The sequence below is a fragment of the Canis lupus genome, chromosome 2, assembly GCF_003254725.2.
Source record: "Canis lupus dingo isolate Sandy chromosome 2, ASM325472v2, whole genome shotgun sequence".
In the NCBI taxonomy this organism is placed as follows: domain Eukaryota; kingdom Metazoa; phylum Chordata; class Mammalia; order Carnivora; family Canidae; genus Canis; species Canis lupus.
Window position 1 is genome coordinate 35,642,152 of NC_064244.1, and position 22,583 is coordinate 35,664,734.

The 22,583-nt window shown below is 39.2% G+C and overlaps 1 protein-coding gene and 1 pseudogene across 2 annotated transcripts in view; one reads left to right on the forward strand and one right to left on the reverse strand.

The window, feature by feature from the left end:
- The window catches only part of NDFIP1 (Nedd4 family interacting protein 1), a 52,165-nt gene that overhangs the window by 11,791 nt on the left and 17,791 nt on the right, over positions 1-22,583 (forward strand). For both annotated transcript variants that reach the window (XM_025445053.3, XM_035713896.2), the window contains exon 2: positions 17,540-17,627. In XM_025445053.3, coding sequence (XP_025300838.1) covers positions 17,540-17,627 — 88 coding nt within the window. The remainder of the gene's footprint in view (positions 1-17,539; positions 17,628-22,583) is intronic.
- Positions 8,662-10,159, reverse strand: LOC112658807 (tubulin beta-4 chain-like; annotated as a pseudogene).

Genomic DNA, 22,583 nt, shown 5'->3' on the forward strand with positions numbered 1-22,583 from the left:
GGGTAGGCTGCGTTAATTCTCTTAGACATGTTTGCCCAGTTTCATTTTAGGTGACTAAGTGAGATGACCAGCGTTAAGTGATCTTGTGAGTTTCACAGCTATTTTGCCACCTTTTGGCTGTGGCCGAAAGGACTAGCTGAGTAGATGGGGAGAAAGTTTATGGGGGGCATGTAAGGTATTCATTGGCTTTTAGCATCTGCTATTATTTGGAAGGTTAAAATCTCTTTTTATGTATCAGGTTTAATGTAATCCAAATGCCATTTTAAGTTTGACTTCACATTTTTGTGAAACATTAAAGTGAGAATCTATAATTGTGTTTAACAGGATTTCAACAATTACCAGGGCATACCTTCTAACACTGATTTTGTATTTATCTTAGCAGATTGCTTTATTATTTAACTGTCTCTGGTTAATGCTGTAGTTATTTGTGGAAAGGAACTTTGCTTTTCCCTTTAAAAAATAAAGACTGATTTTCAGATACTACCCTGATACTACAGAAAAGTAATTTAATGAAGAGAAATTCCACCATGCAGTGAGTAAAAAGGTTATTCGATTATTTGTATTCACTCATAAGGCTAGAAGGATATCCAAAAGATGGGATTATGGTGGTTTTTATTTTCTTCTCTATATTTTTGCTTCGTGAGTGATTCAAGAGAATGTATTGTGGTCTTGACATAATATTAATTACATTCAGCGAGTGAGATCATCATTTTAAGATGGAAGAGCTCATCTGGTTTCAGGTAAGAAGCTTCTGAGAAGATGAAACAACTTGGCCTTGAAAAGGATGAGCAAGATGTAGATAGGAGAGACAAGGATTTGGGAGAAGAGGTGGCACTCATGATTTGTGGTTTCCAACGGGAAACGTGTTTCAGGTCCTAGAGTGCATCGCCCACTCTGGTCTGGAGGCCTCTTCTCACTCTGTCCTCTCCCTGGATTGCTCCCTTCCTCCTAGCCCCTATTTTAGTTAGGTAGTCTGTCCTAAGGGGAGTTTGAGGAGCTCCCCCCCAATTAGGTTAGTTTCCCTTGAACAGAGAGGTTCCCCTTTTGTGACATAGTTTATGATCACTTTTTTTTTTTTTTTAAGGTTTTATTTATTTATTCATGAGACACACAGAGAGAGAGGCAGAGACACAGGCAGAGGGAGAAGCAGGCTCCACGCAGGGAGCCCGACATGGGACTCAATCCCAGGTTTCCCAGGATCACGCCCTGGACTGAAGGCGGTGCTAAACCACTGAGCCACCCGAACTGTCCCTCATTTAGTTTTTATATCAAAGTTATACACGCAGATAAGAGTCAAATCTTATGAGCTTGTTACTAAAAAACAGTAATCTTCTGTTTACTTGCCTCTGCTTCTTAGCTCTTTTAGCCTTTTTTTTTTCTTTCAGCTGCTTCTTTTGCCATCATCTTGTTATTATCCTTGTAGTTAAAGAAATTTTATAGTGTGCTACTTCTTGATTTTTCAGTTTTCACTGTTTAAAAAATTGACTTAACTGCTCTGAGGTATAAGATTTGGTCTTTTACCTCCTTCCCACAGCTGCATATACTCCTACTTCCTGTCTCTTCATTTTTCTGATATGGTTGTATCCATTTTGTGGTTAGATCAATATTCAGCATTTACAGTAATTGAAAATAATAGACACTGTTTCACAGCTGAGATATTTGGTATACTGTGATTACTTGTCTTTGCCTGAATAGTACTTTATTTTCCTTGAAGTTAATAGTTATTTTCGGGGTGAAGGGGATGCATAGAATAGGTGATGGGGATTAAAGAGTACACTTGTGATGAGCACCTGGAATGTATGGAAGTTTTTTTTTTTTTTTTAATTTATTTTTTAATTTTTATTTATTTATGATAGTCACAGAGAGAGAGAGGCAGAGACACAGGCAGAGGGAGAAGCAGGCTCCATGCACCGGGAGCCTGATGTGGGATTCGATCCTGGGTCTCCAGGATCGCGCCCTGGGCCAAAGGCAGGCGCCAAACCGCTGCGCCACTCAGAGATCCCTGTATGGAAGTTTTGAATCAGTGTATTATACACCTGAAACTAATATTATACTGTATCTTTACTGGAATTAAAATAAATTTTCAAAAGTATTTTTTTGTTCGCTTCATTTCTGTGTACACAGAATAATTTGCTAATAGCACTAATTCCTCCTTAGGCTCTTAACTAATACAACCTCATAGGTATTTTTTTGATATGTTCAGGTACGTCAGGTATTTTATTGATACTACTGAAGGTGGAGAGGGATCTTTACTGGCCTTTTGACCTATTCTAGTAGGTTGCCCCCAAGGTCTGCTGTTTAGTTATCATTCTGGGGGATTCCTTTCCCAGGGTTTTTAATTGAAGCCCCTTTTCTTTTCTTTCTTTCTTTTTTTTTAAAAATATTTTATTTATTCATGAGAGACACAGAGGCAGAGACACAGGCAGAGGGAGAAGCAGGCTCCATGCAGGGAGCCTGACGTGGGACTCGATCCCGGGTCTCCAGGATCACACCCTGGGCTGAAGGCGGCGCTAAACCGCTGAGCCACCCAGACTGCCCTAAAGCCCCTTTTCTTGATTCAGTTCTTTCTTTGTTGATTTACTGCCTCATTTTCCTACTACACAGCCTCTACTATATTTCTGAGAAAGAATGCATGAGAAGTTAAGCACCGCCCCCCCCCCCCCCTTGCCTTTGAGACTTTGCACATCAAATACTCTTTTATGTTATCTTCACACTTAGACTTTTGGTCCTGAAACATTTTCTTTCTTTTTTATTTATTTATTCATGGGAGACTCACAGAGAGAGGCAGAGGCAGAGGGAGAAGCAGGGTCCATGCAGGGAGCCCGACATGGGACTTGATCCCAGGACTCCAGTGTCACACCCTGAGCCAAAGGCAGACGCTTAACCGCTGAGCCACCCAGGTGTCCAATGAAATATTTTCCTTTAGAATTTTGAAGGCATTAAGTCAGTTGTCTTCTAAGTTCCACTGTTGCTCTTAGGAAGCACAAAGCCAGTTTTGAGATCTGATTCTTCAGATGGGACCTACTTTTCTCTAGCTGTCTTTTACTTTCTAGAAGCTTTTAGGAGCTTCTTTTTGTCCCCAGTGTTCTTAAATTTCATTGTGTTGTACCTTGAGATCTACTTTCATCCATTGTGCCAGGCATCCAGAGGGCCCTTTTGGTCTAGAAGCTCATGTCTGTCGGTTCTGGTTAATTTTTTTTTTTAAGATTTTATTTATTCATGAGAGACAGAGAGAGAGAGAGATTGGCAGAGACAGGTAGAGGGAGAAGCAGGCTCCTTGCAGGGAGCCTGATGTGGGACTCGATCCCACGTCTCCAGGATAAGGCCCTGGGCTGAAGGCAGTGCTAAACCGCTGAGCCACCCAGGCTGCCCTGGTTAATTTTTTTTAAAGTTCTTATTTCTAAGCTATGGAAAGAGCTCAGGTGTCCATCAACTGACAAATTGGTAAAGAAGATATGGTATACATATGCACGCTGGAATATTACTCAGCCATCAAAAATAATGAAATCTTGGCATTTGCAAAGACATGGATGAAACTACAGTGTATTATGCTAAGTGAAATAAGTCAATCAGAGAAAGACAAGTACCATATGATTTCACTCATATGTAGAATTTAAGAAGCAAAACAGATGAATGTATTAGGGGGCTGGTAAGGGATTAGGGAACAAACCAGAAGAGACTCTTAAAGATAGAGAACAAATTAAAGGTTGATGGAAGGGGATGGGTGGGGAGTGGGCTAGATGAGGGATGAGTATTAAGGAGGATACTTGTCATGAGCACTGGGTAATGTATGTTAGTGGTGAATCACTGATTTCTACTCCTGGAACTAACATTGCGCTGTATATTGACTCACTAGAACTTAAATAAAAATTTGAAAATAAAAGTTTTTGTTTGTTTGTTTTTTCTCTACTTTGGTATTTTTTTTTTCTCTACTCTTTGGATCTAGAACCTCTGCTACTGATTCTTTGAAAAAATTTTTTTATCCTCTTCTCATATTTTTCATCTTTGTCTTTTTTTCTACTTTCCATAAGATTTCTCAATTTTAAATCTTTAAGTTTTATTTATTTAAATGATCTCTGTGCCTAATATGGAGCTCAAACTCATGATCCTGAGATATCAAGGATATCTTGAGATATCAAGAGTTGGCGTGCTCTTCCAACTGAGCCAGCCATGTGCCCCAAGATTTCTCAATTTTAGATTCTAAGCCTTTGATACAATTTTAATTTGTTATTTTTAATTTTCAAAAACTCTTTAATCCTCCCTTTTTTTCTTTATAGCACACTGTCCTTGTTTTATGGTTCTAATTTCTCTTCTCTGAGATTATTGAAAACTTTTTCCTTTTAAGTTTGCATCTTCCTGCCTATTGTTTCCTCCACATTGCATGTATTCTCTTTGCTTTGTGTTTTTATGACCATTAGAAGCTTTCATTAGGTGTGTGGTGATCTTTACCTGCTTGATTCAGAGTGCACAATTAGTAAAGCAGTTTGGAGCTTTAGTATGCTTGATGGAGTTTCTTGTTGAACCTACGAGGCTGAGTGACAGTGTCTTTAGAGGCTGAGTGACAGTGTCTTTAGTCTTCTCTTGGGGTGCATTTCCCTCAGAGATCATGCCTGGCTGCTAGTAAGAAGGGAGCTGAATTGGGGGGAAGGAGGCTGGGAGATCTCAACATTTAGTTCATAAACTTCTCACTAATCACTCTTTTCTGGTATGCAACCCTTTCTCATGAACTCTGTCTCCAGTCCAAAACCCTGTATTTGACAGTCTCCAGAGAATAAATCTCTGGTTTTCTAAAGGGGATCTTGGGAGCCATGTGTGTCTGACACATCTACAACCTTTCTGCTTTTCAATCTTGTTGTCATTCCTACTTCCACTAGTACCTGCTGCCACCAGTTCTTGAGTCTTTTGAGGATATAGTGCCAGACAGGTTGCTTTTCTGCTTTCTGGTTTAGGCTTCAGTTTTCTTGGGTCTACTGTGGTAGTTGCCACCTGTCATCCTGCTTTTGGCTTTTACAATTTTACCGCTGCTTTCTTTACCAGTACTTCACTCTATAGTTTTTTGCCTTAAAATTAACAAAACTCTGCTGACATTTACATTTAAGGTGGTTTTGGAAGGGATAAGAAGTAAATGTGTTGAATCTTTTTTAAGATTTTATTTACTTATTTATTTATTTATGACACAGAAAGAAAGAGAGAGGCAGAGACACAGGCAGAGGGAAAAGCAGGCTCCTCACAGGGAGCCTGATGTAGGACTTGGTCCCCGGACCGTGGGATCATGCCCTGAGCCCAAGACAGACAGATACTCCACCGCTGAGCCACCCAGCCATCCTCGTACCACAAACCTTTATTGAACATATTTATACCTAGTGTATTGTGCTAACGTTTCTTATTTCTTAGGAGATAAAGGTTGAAGATGTCTGTTTCTCCTTTGTGTTTGGTAAGCTCTTGTGCCATTTTTTTCAAAATTGGTGATCATAGAATCATAATGTTCTTTTAATTTTTGTTAGGAAGTACATGATACAAGAGCCTCATACTCTATGGACTGAGCCAGCCTGCTGAGGTGTCCCAATTGTGTTTACAGTTTTAAGTACTGTGTGTGTGATTTAGCTGTTTTACAGAAAAGGTATACGAATCAAACTAATTTAAATATATTACTCGAGGCATGTAGGGTTTTGTTGTTTTTTTGAGAGAGAGAACATGAGCAATGGGAGAGGAAAAATCTCAGGCAGACTCCACGCTTAGCACGAAGAGCCCCATCCCATGATGCAGAGATCATGACCTTAGCCGGAACCAAGAGTCAGTTGCTTACCTGATTGAGCTACCCTGATATCCTGATAGGCATGCAGTTTTAATAATAACTTTGCAGTAGACTGATTTAAAAGGATTCTTTTGTAATTTTAATATTATATCATATAATTGTTTTAGTTAGGATTTGGGGAGACATATGTATGTTACACATATCCTTAATGTGTGTATCTTAATAGTTTACATCTTTATATACACACGTGTGTGTATTAATGTATATGTGTATGTATAAAATCTTAATAGAGGCTAAAAGTGTTTACTTTTTTTAAAGATTTTATTTATTCATTCATGAGAGACACACAGAGAGAGAAAGAGAGAGAGAGAGAGGCAGAGACACAGGCAGAGGGAGAAGCAGGTTCCATGCAGGGAGCCGGATGCGGGACTTGATCCCGGGACTCCAGGATCATGCCCTGGGCCGAAAGCAGGCGTTAAACCGCTCAGCCACCCAGGGATCCCCTAAAAGTGTTTTCTATTCCAAGTCCAGAACTTAAACTTGTTCTTGACTTCTAAAAGAATCCTGGAATAGATGATTCCAGTTGTAGTCCATGTTCTTTTGGACAAATTCCTTTTTTTTTTCCTTCAGAGAAAGTATTGCCTAATATATCATTTTGAATAATGAATAGTTAAGAGTTCATTTTTGCTTCCATGTTGATATTTTATAACTTTAACATATCTTAGATGAACACAACATACAGGGTTTTTTTTTTTTTAAAAAAAAACACAAATAGGGATCCCTGGGTGGCTCAGCAGTTTGGCACCTGCCTTCAGCCCAGGGCATGATCCTGGAGTCCCAGGATCGAGTCTCACATCAGGCTTCCTGCCTGGAGCCTGCTTCTCCCTCTGCCTGTGTCTCTGCCTCTCTCTCTCCCTGTGTCTCTCATGAATAAATTAAAAAAAAATTTTTTTTTAATCTTAAAAAAGCACAAACAGTATTTACCACTCTCGATTTAAATTATAGACTAGATTTATATATATATATATTTATTTATATATTAAGTTTTATATGTATATAAAACTTAAAAATGATGGGGCTCCTGGGTGGCTCAGCATCTGCCTTCAGCTCAGGTCATGATTCCAGGGTCCTGGGATGGAGCCCCATATTGGGCTCGCTGCTCAGTGGAGAGCCTGCTCCTCCTTTTTCCTCTGCTATTCTCCCTGCTTATGCGCGCTCTCTCTCTCTCTCAAATAAATAAATAAATAAATAAATAAATAAATAAATAAATAAAATCTTAAAAAAAAAAAAAGTGAGTCTGATCCAGCTACTATTTTTATGCTGTTTATTCTATGAACAAAAGATGAATGGTTTCTAATCCTTTTGAAAGGAAAGGGAACAAGCCAAGTGCTTACTCTTCCATTTCAGCTTGTCTTTGTTAGGACTTTTAATTACTTCTCCCAAGTAGGCCTTAGAGCTCTGAAGCCTGAATTTTCTTATGGAACCATGTAGTGGAGAAGTAGGACTCAATGTTACTGAGGACGTGGATTGGTTAGTAAATAGTTTGCTACTTCTCAAAAGATAGTTCAGAAGCAGAGAGACTTACTTGAAAATGTTGCATGATTGTCCCTCCTTCTTTCCCCAATCTTTATAAAATCATGAAGCATAGGGAAGGTGGGGCTTATCATTAACTTGGAAGGTTCTTGGCTACAGATTTTGCTGAAGTTAAGTGCCAGAAAACACTAGGCGCTATTTACTTGATGCTATCTTGGTGAAATTATCAGTGGTGGAAATACTTGAACATAAGACATGGTTCCTAGGAGTTGGCAGGTTGATGACAATTTTCTGGTTCCACCCACAAATCTTATAGTGCCACTGTCATACCATGGTTGGCTAATTTAGTTTCTCTGTGGATGAGGAGTGATTTCTTCTAGCCCCTTATCTTCTTAGGAAAGTTGAAGTTGGAGATAAGTGGCTACTGTCTTGCCTTCCTTTTTTCTCTTTGGATCGTATTATTACTTGGATCTCAAGTGAAGAAATATGAAAATACATCAAGTTGGTAATAGTTTATAGCATTGCTCTCATTTCTGAGGACTAAGGTAAACACTGAGAGTATTTTCTCTCCTTCCAAACCAAATTTTATTCATCAGTTGTATTTATGTATGTAACAGTGATAACCACAAAAATCTTTGAAAAGCTTTATAAACTGATGGCCTTTCAGAGGGGATTTACTGTGGTATTAGAATTTAATTTAAATCCGTTACTGCATTGAATTTTTAAGGCATTATTCTGATTTCTCTTGCTTTGATGAATTTTGACTTTTAATTGTGTTTTTATTTTGGTATTAAGAGGATTTGCATTTATTTTTTTCTTCTGACATTAACCATGTTGGTGATAGTCTAATTCTGGTGGTTTACTTTTTTAAATTCTCTTTAGGGAAGCTCTTGAAGTAGAAAAAAATAAATTAATGCTGCTCATCCTCAGCTCTTAAAGTAGGTTGTTAGCAAACTCTTTTGATTTCTTTTTTTTTTTTTAATTTATTTATTCATGAGAGACACAGAGCGAGAGAGAAGCAGAGACACAGGCAGAGGGAGAAGCAGGCTTCACGCAGGGAGCCTGATGTGGGACTTGATCCCAGGTCTCCAGGGTCATGCCCCGGGCTGAAGGCAGGAGCTAAACTGCTGAGCCACCCGGGCTTCCCTCTTTGGATTTCTTGATCCTAATATTTTTCTTGTCAGGAGGGGAGAATGTTAAGGAATTTTTTTTACCACAATTAGTTTGCAATTCATTGTGTTTTTTTTATTTTTGTTCATTGGCAATTAACGTATTTCATGTTAAGCCGTGAGGATACTGATGGAATCAGGACCCTTGTCTCTCATGAAGGGGCATAGACGTTGATTTAGTAAGAGAATGATGATTTGGAGCAATTAATTTTTCGGGGGTTCCCCCCCACTATGAAAATGCGTTAAAGGTGGCATTATGTACAGTGTGTGATGTCACAACAAGAAAAAGATCAAGTGCCATAGAGACACGGCTATCAGAGAACAGGTTGTGAGTCCGTAGAGTTCACACAAGTTCCGTGCTTTACTACATGTCAGCAAGGCCATCTCTTCTCTGCCTCCTCAGACTCGCCCTCCTCCTTGCCTGTGGCGGCCTGGGTCCTGGGACAGCAGGTGGTTCATGTTGCTCTCAGCCTTGGTGACGTCCGTCTTGTCCATGCCCTCGCTGACTGCCTACCAGTCAGGAAGGCCTTGCGCAGAATGTGCACAGAACTGCTCTCACATATGCTCGAACGGCTCCTGAATGGCCGTGCTGTTGCCGATGAAGGTGGCAGACATTTTTAGCTCCGGGGATGGGATGTCAGCCATTTTTATGTTGTGGGAGATCCACTCCACAGAGTAGCTGCTCTTCTTGTTTTGGATGTTAAGTATCTGTTTGTTCACCTCCTTTATGGACGTGAGGCCCCTGAACAGTGGGGCCACAGTCAGTGGCTGTGGCAGGAGTCCCAGGCAGCCATCGTGTTCTTGGCATTGAACGTCTGCGTGAGGTCTGGCACTGTCCGGGCCCAGTACCATGGCAGCCCTCACTGGTCAGTGGGGCCAAGCTGGGCATGAAGAAGTACAGGTGGAGACCATGTTGATGGCCAGCTTGCACAGGTCAGCATTGAGCTGGCCAGGAAAGCACAGCAGGTGGTGACTTCACTCATGATGGCTGACACCAGGTGGGTGAGGTCCCCATAGGTGGGGTTTTTAAGGTTTTGAAGCAGATGTCATAGAGGGCCTCGTTATCAATTCAGTAGGTTTCATCTGTGATTTTTACCAGCTAGTGGAGAGGGTGACATTGTAGGGTTCCACCATGGTGTCTGACACCTTAGGCGAAGGCACCACACTGAATGTGTTCATGATCCTGCCTCACTACTCCCTGGATCTTGCTGATGAAGAGGGTACCCATCCAGACCCAGGCCACCCACCCAGGGAGTGAGTCAGCTGGAAGCCTTGCAGGCAGTCACAGCTTTCAGCTTCCTTCCTCAAAATATCCAGCACCAAGTCAACCAGCCCTGAACCTTCTGTGTAGTGCTCCTTGGCCCAGTTGTTCCCAGCACCACTCTGACATAAGACAAAGTTTTCTGGACTAAAGATTTGCCCAAAGTGTCCTGAATGCATATAGTCCATGGTGCCCAGCTCCAGGCCTATGGCACCGCATAGGGAATGTACTTGCCACCAGTGGCCTGGTTGTAGTACACATTGATCTGCTCCAGCTGCAGGTCACTGTTGCTGTGGTAAGTGCCTGTAGGGGCAATGCCCTGCTAGTCTGATGGCCTGAGAACTTGGTGACAATCTGGTGGCTGCACTGGCTGGCCCGCAAGTGCACAATCTCTCTCACAGCAGCGGTCGGTGATGGTGGTAGTGGTGGTGGTGGTAGCATGTGCGGAAGGAAAGGCCAAGGCAAGAGCTGAGGAGCGGGTGCACAGAGTGCTTTTCAGTTTGTGTATTTTTTAAGATTGTATTTATTTATTCATGATAGAGAAAGGCAGAGATGGGACGCCTGGGTGGCTCAGCGGTTGAGCATCTGCCTTCGGCGCAGGGTGTGATCCTGGAGTCCCGGGATCGAGTCCCACGTCGGACTCCCTGCATGGAGCCTGCTTCTCCCTCTGCCTCTCTCTCTCTCTCTCTCTCTCTCTCATGAATAAATAAATAAAATATTACAAAAAAAAAAAAAAAAAGAAAGGCAGAGATGTAGGCAGAGAGAGAAGCAGGCTCCCTATGGGGAGCCAGATGTGGAACTCGATCCCAGGATCCTGGAATCACAACCTGAGCCAAAGGCAGATGCTCAGCCACTGAGCTACCCAGGTGCCCCTGTTTTGTTTTTCCAAGTAGACTCCACACCCAGCATGGAGCCCAACACAGGGCTTGGACTAACGACCCTGAGATCAAGAGTCCCACTCTTTTTTTTCTATTTTTTTTTTTTTTTAAGATTTTATTTATCTATTCATGAGAGATACAGAGAGAGAAGGCAGAGATACGGGCACAGGAAGAAGCAGGCCCCCTGCAAGGAGCCCAACGTGGGACTCGATCCGGGGTCCCCAGGATCAAACCCTTGGCCAAAGACGGCGCTAGACCGCTGAGCCACCCAGGCTGCCCAAGAGCCCTACTCTTAACCAGCTGAGTCATCCAGGTGCTCCTCTTCAGTTTTGTTTTGTTTTTTTTTTAAGGAAAATTTACATTATAAAGATTTTTGCTTTCAAAATGAGAAAATATGTTTTTGAGATACAATTCACATACCATAAAATTCACCCTTTTAAAGTATACAACTTAGTAATTTTTAGTATCTTCACAAGCTTTGGAAACATTACCTCCATCTAACTGGAGAACATTTTATCATCCCAAAAAGAAACCGGATCCCTTAGCAGTCACTTTCTCTTCCCTTCCCTAGCACCTGGCAACTGCTCATCTTTCTGTGTCTCTTGGATTTGCTATTTCTGGTTATTTTGTATAAACAGAATCATAAAGTATGTGGTCTTTTGTGACTGTTTTCTTTCACTTAGCATATTGTTTTCAAGCTTCATCTGCACTGTAGCATGTATCAGTATTCCTTTTTTTTTTTTTTTTTGACAGGATGGATTATTCCTAGCCATCCTTTTGTATGGATATACCATATTTTGTTTATCCATTCATCAGTTGATGAGAATTTTCAATATTATAAGTAATGCTGCCATGAACATTCACATACACGTTTTTCTGTGAAACTGGTTTTGGTTCTCTTGAGTATATACTTAGGAGTGGAATTGCTGAATGTTTTTATAACTCTCTGTTTAACTTGTTTTTGAGGAACTGCCAAATTTTTCCACAGTCGCACAGTTTTACATTCCTGCTGGCAATGCATGAGGATTCTAATTTCTCTGTATACTCAAAAACACTTGTTAATTTCCTTTTTTGTTTTTTTATGGCCATATTAGTAAGTTTGCGGTGATATCTCCTGGTTTGATTTTGCATTTCTGTAATGACTACTGATGTTTACCATCTGGTGTATACTACCCATTTGTATATCTTCTTTGGAGAATGTCTTTTGTAATTGTTTGCACGTTTTTTAATTAGATTTTTTTTTATTGGTGAGTTTCTCTCAGAATTATTTACCTTTTTTTTAAATGTCATCCTCTAATAGCAATCTAATAGAGAATCGTTTTTGAATATAAAGAGTTTGGTGACATGTTGAATAACACAATATATAGTCAATATACAATTAAAAATCTACAGGTTATATACAATAGAAAATACACAGTTGTCACAAACTTCAGCTATTTCTGAGTAGAGTAAAATGAACACTCAGTTGTATACCTAAGGAAATGTGCTTGTTTACTTTCTGGTAATTATACTGTCTCATTTGGTAGGATTTAAAGAGTATGCAGAAGTAGTGGGTTGGTAATGAGAGGTTTAGAAATTGCATTGTAAGGTAAAAGATTTAGGATTTAACTCTAAAATTATAAGTGGTGAATAACATTTAAAGCTAGAGTTTAGGGGCAGCCCAGGTGGCTCAGCGGTTTAGAGCCGCCTTCAGCCCAGGGCCGGATCCTGGAGCCTCAGGATCGAGTCCCATGTCGGGCTCCCTGCATGGAGCCTGCTTCTCCCTCTGCCTGTGTCTCTGCCTCCTGCTATTTCATGAATAAATAAATAAAATCTTAAAAATAAAAAAAAAGCTAGAGATCCAGGATTTTTTGAGACTTATTATTAATAACTAAAGAATGGATTTAAAACTTGCAAGATCTCTTGCTATTTAAATAGGACCCAACCAAGAAAAAAATGAGTGGTGTGAATACTTATAACTATGGATTTATTGGTTAGTTCAGCATTATATTCCACATGCTTGTTGTGTTTGTGAGAATTATGAGGTATATTTTGGTACCTCTTGTCATGTATAAGGCTTTATGGGCTTTTTGTTTTTCTCTTTGTTGTTTAGTAGGGTTTTTTGTTCTCCTATTCTTAGTAAATAGAATCCAAGAATGACTTTTAAGTGCCTTTAGATACTGCCACCTAACAGTTGTTAAATGTTGGCCCATACTTAGCCTAATCCTGTTCTTGGCTCTGCTGTGGCTTAAAAACAGCTCATTTCTAAATGGAAGACCATATTTAGAACTACTGAGTGGGGGCCATGATGAGGCCTTCTTGCTGGGGTGGGAACTCAAATTTAAGAATTTAAACCTGCAGGGTATAAGTGTCTTTAAACTCGTTATATTATAGTTTGCTTTTATTAGAAATGAGCTACTTCTGTATGGGAGATTTGTTAAACTATTGTTTAGGTAAAATGTCATGTATTTCTTCTTTTTTAAAGATTTTATTTATTTGAGAGAGAGAAATAACGAGAGAGAGTACAAGCAGGGGACAGGGAAGAGGGAGAGGGAGAATCAGACTCCGCGGTGAGCAGGGAGCTCCACACAGGCTTGATCCCAGGACCGTGGGATCATGACCTGAGCTAAAGGCAGATGCCCTTCATATATTTATTTCTAGTAGCAACAGTAGAGATAGGACATGGAGGAATGTAGTAAGGAGTCACATCCTTTATTTTATTTTATTTTATTTTATTTTATTTTATTTTATTTTTTGTAAAGATTTTATTTATTTATTCATGAGAGGGAGAGAGAGAGACAGAGAGAGGGAGAGAGACACAGACACAGGCAGAGGGAGAAGCAGGCTTCATGCAGGGAGCCTGATGTGGGACTGGATCCAGGAACTCCAGGATCACACCCCCTAGGCTGAAGGGGTGCTAAACCGCTGAGCCACCCAGGGATCCCTCTTTCTTTATTTTAGATGTACTGTATTTGACCAGCTGAATCCAGAGGATAAAGTATTATTAACATCTGTTTGTAGGTAAATAATAAAAATAGAAAGTGATCAAGGCCAAGAGATACCACAGCAGATTGTGATATGCAAAGTGGGAACATGGGAGCATTTTAGAGTTCTTTTAGGGAGCCATGACAGGGTCTACTTGGAGTGTAGAGTGGAACATGGGTCATCAGAACAGTGGAGGGCGTGGGCACAGTGAGGGTGTGATAAAGAGAAAGGCCTTCTGGATTTTCAGATGATTGGATTATTCTTTTCAGGGACTGAGACCTGGGTAATTTTAGGTAGTTTTGTACTAAACTCAGTACTTTATATGGCATGCATAGGTAATTGTGTAATTCTGTTTGGGAGAGAAAACGCCATTTAAATCTTACTTAGAGATAAGTGAAATTGATAGAATTATTAAGAAAAGTGATATGACAAAAAAAAAAAAAAAAGAAAGTGATATGACAAAAAAAATAAGTCCCCAACAGAGTATTTGTTATCTGTCGGAGATACAATCAAAGGATTCCCCCACCCACCACATCTAATAGCACAGCAGGGAGAGCAGCGGTGGAGGCCCCACCACTTTGTAGCCCTGCCCCTCACAGTGTCGCCTGCAGCAAGAGTTCTGGAACAGGTTGGACTCAGGCTCCCACTGACCTTGTTGATAGAAGAGACTGGGCATCTTTCCAACACCAGCCCCAAAGTGGCAATGACCCTAATTCTCTGAGAGAGTCTCAGGAGAGAGCCTGAAGATCCCTGAGCCTCAGGGATGTGGCAGGAAGAGCTGCACAGGAAAGATTCCCAGGGACAGAAAAGGGAGCATTAAAAATACATTTTGGAACCAAGTAACCAACTACATATGTCCCACTGCAGTTCTAGTACGGATTCCCCCCAGCCCCCCCCCCCCCCCATGTTAGTGAGTGTCTAGTTTGTTTGGCTGGCAGAGCCAAATTAATGGCCATAGAAGTCCACAAAATGTAAAAAAGATACTTAGGGATTCTGTTGTTTCACAAGTTATTTTTCACACAGATGGTGGTCACTAGGTACTTGCTGCACATGGTTGCCTCTTTTTTCCACCCTACCTGGTAGTATTTTATTTTAAACACATTTCTTGGTAGAGCCCAAACTTATCACCAGCGTATAGAAAATAGGCCAGTGTTGGAAAGTCTGTGCAGTGAAGTCGGGATCATCTCAGCATGTGGAGCCTACAGGGTCATAGTGGAGGGTTTTTTTTTTTTTTTTTTTTTGTCATTTCTAGTTTTGTTTTCAGTTGGAAGGAGTATTAGTACATGATTCTAAAGTGGTGAAGTTTAATGGAGAAAAAAAACTTCACCTGGAAATGTTTGTGTTTTTCTCTCACCAAAGAGAAAATGGGGATTTCTAAGACAGTTGGAATTTCTTTCCCCTGTTGTCTCTAACCTTGATGTGGGATGATCAAATTTCACATCTCGGGGTTGCTAGGAGACAAGCAACCTATCTCATAGATACTGACACATAAGACCTCTTTATTCTTTGGACTTCTATATTTCTCAGAATTGTCAAGCTTCCTTTCTAAACCCTAAATTATGCAGAGGTAACATGATTATTTGACCAAGCTCAAGAAATCTAAAACGGGTAAAAAATTCCAAGCTTAGTTTAGATAAAGAGCATTATTGGCTACAGTATATCGAGGCAACATTCCTGTAAAGTCCATATTTGCCTCTATTTTTGCTGTTGACTCTTCTGTGACATTCTCAGGGCACAAAAGTGGTTAGGTGGGGGCAGCCTGGGTGTCTCAGTGGTTAGGCACCGCCTTCGGCCCAGGACATGATCCTTGGAGACCCGGGATCGAGTCCCACATCGGGCTCCCTGCGTGGAGCCTGCTTCTCCCTCTGCTTGTGTGTCTGCCTCTCTCTCTGTGTGTCTCTTATGAATAAATAAACAAAATCTTTAAAAAAAAAAAGTGGTTAGGTGGGAGTAGGCTGAGAATACTCTGTCTAGAGCTTCTTATGATGTTAAAAGAATTACAAGTGAATCATGGCCCCAGGAACTCTGTTTCAATAATTAACTGATATGGTGTCTCAGGAACATGTGGCTTTACTGTACTATTTTCCTTATTAGCCATCTTTAAAAGAAAAATTGATCTTCGGTTACAATTCTTTGGGTAGTGCCTTAAGTTTAACATTAGAGTACTAGGGTTCAAAAAAATGTACCCAGATGGTAGATGTTGGTAATAATTTGGCACAAGAATTCCTTTGAAATTGAATACATTGCAGTATTAATCAGAAAAGTGTTGTTGGCTTCTGATTTTGAATAGCATAGGGATTAGAGACTGAGATGGTTAATTAAAATTTAAGGAATTAGGAAGCTCTGCTTCATGTTACTGGAGATCAGGCTCTCTGTTTTCCTGTCTCAATTCAAGATAAATTCTCTATAGCAGTTGGTTTAGAGAGATGTGTATTTTACAAGTAGCTGAGGTGACTCCATATATTATGATGACATATGGCAAGACTCAGACCCCTAAATCATTTACATTGGTAAATACTCTGCTACTTTATAGATTGACTCCAGTTCTTAATTTTTTTAAATGAGCTGTAGTTTATTATTACACTAGAAAAATTAAATGTCTTTGTTCTATGAAGATGAGTTGGCAGTGGCAGAAGGACACACTTTTCAGTGTGAGTTATTTAAGGTAACTAGGGCTGTAGATTTGATCAAGAAAGTGGCTGAGATAGGGAAGAGGGAGATTTATTAAGAGGTTATATATGTAGAATTACATAAAATTTTATTTTTTGTAAATGTCTCAAATATTGATTTAATTTCTCTGTGCAAACAATATAGTGGTAAACCTTGGTTTTCTGTGATTATTAACGGATTATTATTTTTCTTTTTTTAAGATTTTATTTATTTATTTGAGAGAGAGAGAGAGAGAGAGAAAACGGTCAGTGGGGAGGGGCAGAGGGAGAGAGAAGCAGATTCCCTGCTGAGCAGGAAGCCCAATGAAGAGCTCCATCCCCAGACCAGGACATCATGACCTGAGCCAAAGGCAGACTCTTGGTTGACTGAGCTACCCAGGCACCCCTAGATTATTATTTTTTTTAAAGATTTATTTATTTAAGATTTATTTTATTTATTTATTCATGAGAGACACACAGAGAGGCAGAGACACAGGCAGAGGGAGAAGCAGGCTCCATGCAGGGAACCTGATGTGGGACTCCATCCGAGGTCTCCAGGATCACATCCTGGGCTGAAAACGGTGCTGCCCAGATTATTCTTTTTAACTCAAAAAGTTATACAAGTGCTAAATGTTCATTACAAAAAAATTGAGATATACACATAAACAAAAAGGAAAAATTCCCTTATGATTGTATCATCTAAGGATAAACGTTGTGAACTATAGATTTCTCTCATCATTAAGATGGCTGCGTGGCTCAGTGGTTGAATGCCTGCCTTCGGCTCGGGGTGTGATCCTGGAGTCCTGGGATCGAGTCCTGCATCAGGTTCCCTGTGAGGAGACTTCTTCCTCTGCCTATGTCTCTGCCTCTCTCTCTGTCTCTCGTGAATAAATAAAATCTTAAAAAAAAAAAAAAAAAAAAAAAGATGTCTTTCACAACTAGATTCTATTATGCATGCTGTTTGTTAAATTTTGCTTTTTTCATGTAACAGATTAAAATGTCTGTTAAGCCATCAGATTTTCTTTATTTTCATTTTTATGGATGCTTTAGTGATCCTTTGTGAGATGAACTAAAATTTCTTTAATAAGTCTCCTATGGGTAGAGTTTAGGTTGTTTCTCTTTTTTTGCTGCAATAACTTTTATATCTACCTTTTTGACTATTTCCTTAGGATAAATTCCCCAGAGCAGAATACTTTGTAATGGATTTACACATTTTAAGGCTTTTGAAACATGTTGCCAAATAGCTAGCTTTCCAGAAGGGCTGTTCCAGTTTTCAAGTTCTTCTCTAATTGGCTTTTATACTTGGATTAAAATGTGGAATTTTTATTTAGTTGCAGAATGAGGAAGAGCCTGGAGAACCAGAACAGGCTGTAGGTGACGCACCTCCACCTTACAGCAGCATCTCTGCAGAAAGTGCAGGTATGTAACTGTGCAAGATGACTCTTGAACTCTTGAAGTGCACTTAGCCAGAGGCTTATCTGGTATGTGTTTGTTCATCTTTGCCTTTGCTTCAGCTTTCCCAAAGAAGTCTGACATGATTTGTAGTTTGTTGTCAAAAGTGAAAAAAACTCTTAATTACTGTTCTGAAAAACACTTAAAACTCCATTTTGGTATGGCTTTTTTATGGAATTCAATTTCATTCCAATAAAACATGAAGGAAATAGAAATTTAGCAACAGATGATTACCTGATTTTTATTCTTTTTTTTTTAAGATTTTATTTATTTATTTATTTATTTATTTATTTATTTATTTATTTATTTATTCATTCACTCATTCATTCATGAGAGAGAGAGAGAGAGAGGCGCAGAGACACAGGCAGAGGGAGAAACAGACTCCAGGCAGGGAGCCTGATATGGGACTCGATCCAGGGTCTCCAAGATCACACCCTGGGCTGAAGGCAGCACTAAACTGCTGAGCCACCCGGGCTGCCCCTGATTTTTATTCTGTCTGTAGTTTCCTCAATTATTTGGTTCTTTGCGATTCTAGTGCCTGCAACCTGGAACAGAGTATGTTTGATTTCTTTTGTGCTGGTAAATTCTTGATAAAAAAAAAAAACAAAAAACAAACTGGAAGTCTCTCAGCTCTTCCATAATGTTCCTCATAGTTTAAGCCCTCCTCAAATAATCTTTCACCCTCACATCTTCTGCAAGATTTTTAAATTTTCACATATTTATGTAGAAAGGATGGGGAAGAGAAAGAAAATCTCAACAGTTGAGGACTTCTGGTAGTTTAAAGCTGCCTGATAAGCAGTTCTACTTTAGTTGTGGAAGGTTGACTAGTTTTGGTGGAACATCTTCCATTTTCTCTAAAAAAGAAGTGTGGCAGAGTGGTAAATATTTGGCCCATGGTGCCACCACTGAACCCATCCTACTCCCAGGGTAGATAGGGAAGTTGAAGATAGCATCTCTCCAAAACACAGCTTCAGAATCCTTTTCAGTACAGCGCTTGGGGCAGCTATTGTGAGTTGATTTGGGGTTAAATTTGTTGGTCTCTGTGACCCAGAGGCTGCCTTTATAATGAAGAAGAACATAGGTCAGGGGATCCCTGGATGGCTTAGTGGTTTAGCGCTGCCTTCAGCCCAGGGTGTGATCCTGGAGACCTGGGATTGAGTCCCACGTCAGGCTCCCTGCGTGGAGCCTGCTTCTCCCTCTGCCTGTGTCTCTGCCTCTCTCTCTGTGCCTCTCATGAATAAATAAATAAAATCTTAAAAAAAAAAAAAATAAAAAAAAACATGGGTCAGATAGTTCTTTACCTCCACTCTGGCTTCAATTTTTTTTTTAAGATTTTATTTATTTATTTATTTATTCGTTCGTTCATTCATTCATTCATTCATTCATTCATGAGGGACACACAGAGAGAGAAGAGACATAGACTGAGGAAGAAGGAGCCTCCCCGAGGGGAGCCTGTTGCAGGACTTGATTCCAGGACCCCAGGATCACGACCTGAGCCAAAAGCAGATGCTTAACCACTGAGCTGCCTAGGGCCTCTTTTTTCTTTTTTCAAGATTTTATTATTTATTCATGACTGTCTCCTTGTATTAATTTTATTTATAAACATCTAAAACTAATAATGCTAACTTAAGGTTTTTTGCAGAATTCTAGGGTGTCTCATGGAATTGAATGAGAACACCAAGACTTGGGAAAGAGTTGCAGTGCCATGCCAAATTCAGTCATTTCTACCCAGACTATAAGTACTGATTTTCCATTAATAATATATCCAGTGAAAATTCTAACTGGTTAATAAGAAATTTGGGATCCTGTTTCAGTAATGATAAAAGTCCTTTAAGTACCCAGAATCATTTGGAGGTAATTTTTCCCCAAATATCTGAGTTTCTACCTTCTGTAATTGAAAAGTCTTATAACCATTTTTGATAGAAATCCTTGTCTCAAACACTTCTCTCCCTTATTCACTTACCATTCATATTCTTTGTTTAAATTTTTCCTTATGGGAAGCTTGGGTGGCTAGTGGTTGGGCATCTGCCTTTGACTCAGGGCGTGATCCTGGGGCCTGGGGATCAAGTCCTGCATCGGGCTCCCTGTGAGGAGCCTGCTTCTCCCTCTGCCTGTGTCTCCACCTCTCTCTCTCTGTGTTCATGAATAAATAAAATCCTTAAAAAAAATTTTTTTTTCTCTTACAATTTAGGTTACAATCAGAAACATTCTCTGGAAGGTATTCTATTCCATGCTGTAGTGATTCCTTTATTCATTGAGATTTGTAGAACTTTGATTAAAGAATCAAATTTCCCTTTGCTGTCAGATGGTATTTTCTATATTGTCCTTATGAAATCTCTTTAACCTCTTTCTTTTTTATTTTTGTTAATCTTGCCATGGGCCTCAACAGCAAATAACAGACGTTTTAAGATTGAGTATAAGGTAGAGGTGAACTATTTCTAGAATAGAGCCTGAACAATGCTCTCTCAAATAGTCTTTGAGTTTTATGGCATTTCATATAACTACACGGAGGCCTTAAAAATAAAATAGACAACCAAACTTTTAATTTATTTTTTAATTTTTATTTTATGTAGGCTTTACACCCAATGTGGGGCTTGACTCACAACCCTGAGATCAAGAGTCTCATGCTCTACTGACTAAGAGCCACCCAGGCACCCTATAAACCAGACTTTTAACTTCCTGGGTCTCTGTTGAGCTCTTTGAGTTTCAGATAAGTGAAGAAGTTTCAGAGAGATGTTTTTAGAGATCATAAGTTACTCAAGAACATTAATCTTTTTATTGTGTATGAACTGGGATTTTGCATTATTACTTTTTTTTTTTTTTAAGGAAACCTCTAAAATGGCTTAAATGGCCTTTCCCTCCTTTGTTGTTAAATTAGCATTACTTTTTTTTTTTTTTTTAAGATAAATGCTGACTATGTATGTACCTTCTAGTCCACTTACGAGAAAAAGTGGTTAGAAACAAAATGGCATATGCATATTGGTAGGAAAAAAATGAGCACAAATTATTTTGCATACTTTACCTGTTTTAATTTGTGGTATATAAATTGAACAGTCTAAGAAATATTGGAGTTTTTTTGTTCTAAATGTATTAAATAAACTTGAAAGATTGTCATTAGACTTTTCATGGAAACTTAAAATTATATGACTATCTATATTGATGAATCCCATTTAAAAAATCATTTGAAATAGGGAAATAAACATGTTGGTTTTCTTCAACTTAAGGCAGTAGTAGATACCAGTTTTATTCATTTATTCAGAATTAGTAAGGTGATGGGCTAACTCATATTGTACTTTTCAAGTTCTAATGACTTAGTTTGATTTGGTGAAAAATGAAACTTGATAGGAAATTATGCAGTGATTTGTAACGCATATGTATATATACATGTCTATGCATGTATCTTAAATAGTGATTTTGGCATGGAAAAAAAAGTTTTTTTTTTAAGATGTATTTATTCATGAGAGACAGAGAGAGAGAGAGAGAGAGAGAGAGAGAGGCAGAAAGAGAGAGAGAGAGAGAGAGGCAGAGGCACAGGCAGAGGGAGAAGCAAGCTCCATGTAGGGAGCCCAACGTGAGACTCTACCCTAGGTCTCCAGGATCACATTGGGCCGAAGGCGGCACTAAACCACTCAGCCATCCGGGCTGGCAAAAACCAAGTTCTTTAGATTGGATTAGGTGGCAACTTTAGTTTCAATAACACATTTTCATATATTTTCTCCTAAAAGCTATGATATTTATTTTTCATAATTAGATTTCTATCCCATCTGGTATTTTTTTCCTGTGTAGTGTAAGGTAGCAGTCAAGATTAATTTGTTTTTCCATATAGATAGCCAGTTGGTACAGTGCCATTTATAAAAAAGGCCATTCTTTCTCCACTGCTCTGCACTGTCACCTTTGTTGTAAATCAGGTGACCATGTCTATGTGGATGTTTTTGGACTCAATATACTGTTCTTTGGTCTGTTATTTATATTTATGCCCATCTTTTACTGTTTTAATTATAAAGTTTTATAATCTGATATCTGGTAATGCAGGTCATTCAGACATTTTGTTTTTCAAGATTGCTTTGGCTTTTCTTGGCCTTTTGTATTTCCATAAAAGTGTTACAATTAGCTTGTCAATTTCCATAAAGTGTAACAAAACAAAAACTGGAATTGTAGTTGGAATTGCGCTGAATCTGGGGGGTCAGTTTGAAGAGAATTAACATCTTTATAATAATGCTTCCAGTTTATAAACATGACATATCTCTCAATCTAATTAAGATCTTTAATCCTCTCAGTAGTATTTTGTAGGTTTCAGTATGGAGAACTTGAATATTTATTAGTAGACTTATTCCTCATAATGTAAAAAAATGTTCCATATGTAGTTTTATTTTCTATTTGTTGCTGGTATATGGAAATACAGTTGATGGTTTACACCCATCTAGAGACTTTGTATGCAGAGACTTGCTTAAATAATATATTCTAACAGTTTGTAGATACTCTTGGGTTTGATACATCTACAATCATGTTCTCCATGATTAAGGACAATTATTTTCTTCCCTTCTTATACTTAATGTCTTACTTTTCCTTTTCTTGCCATATTACATCAACTAGTAGGACCTTTGAGGTAATGTTTGATAAGAAGTACTGAGAGTAGGCATTTTTGTCCCAATTCTCTAATCTTAGGGAAGAAAACTTTTAAAAATTTACAATTAATTATAATACTTACTCTAGATTTTTATAGAAATTTATGACCAGATTAAGTCCCGATGTGGGACTCGATCCTGGGGCCTCAGGATCACACCCTGGACTGAAGGCAGGCGCTAAACCGCTAGGCCACCGGGGCTGCCCTGAATAGCTCTTTTCTAATAAATATCGAACTTCTTATAATAGGAGTTAATGAGAATGAAGATGTAACATTAAAAAGAGGAAATGAAATATTTA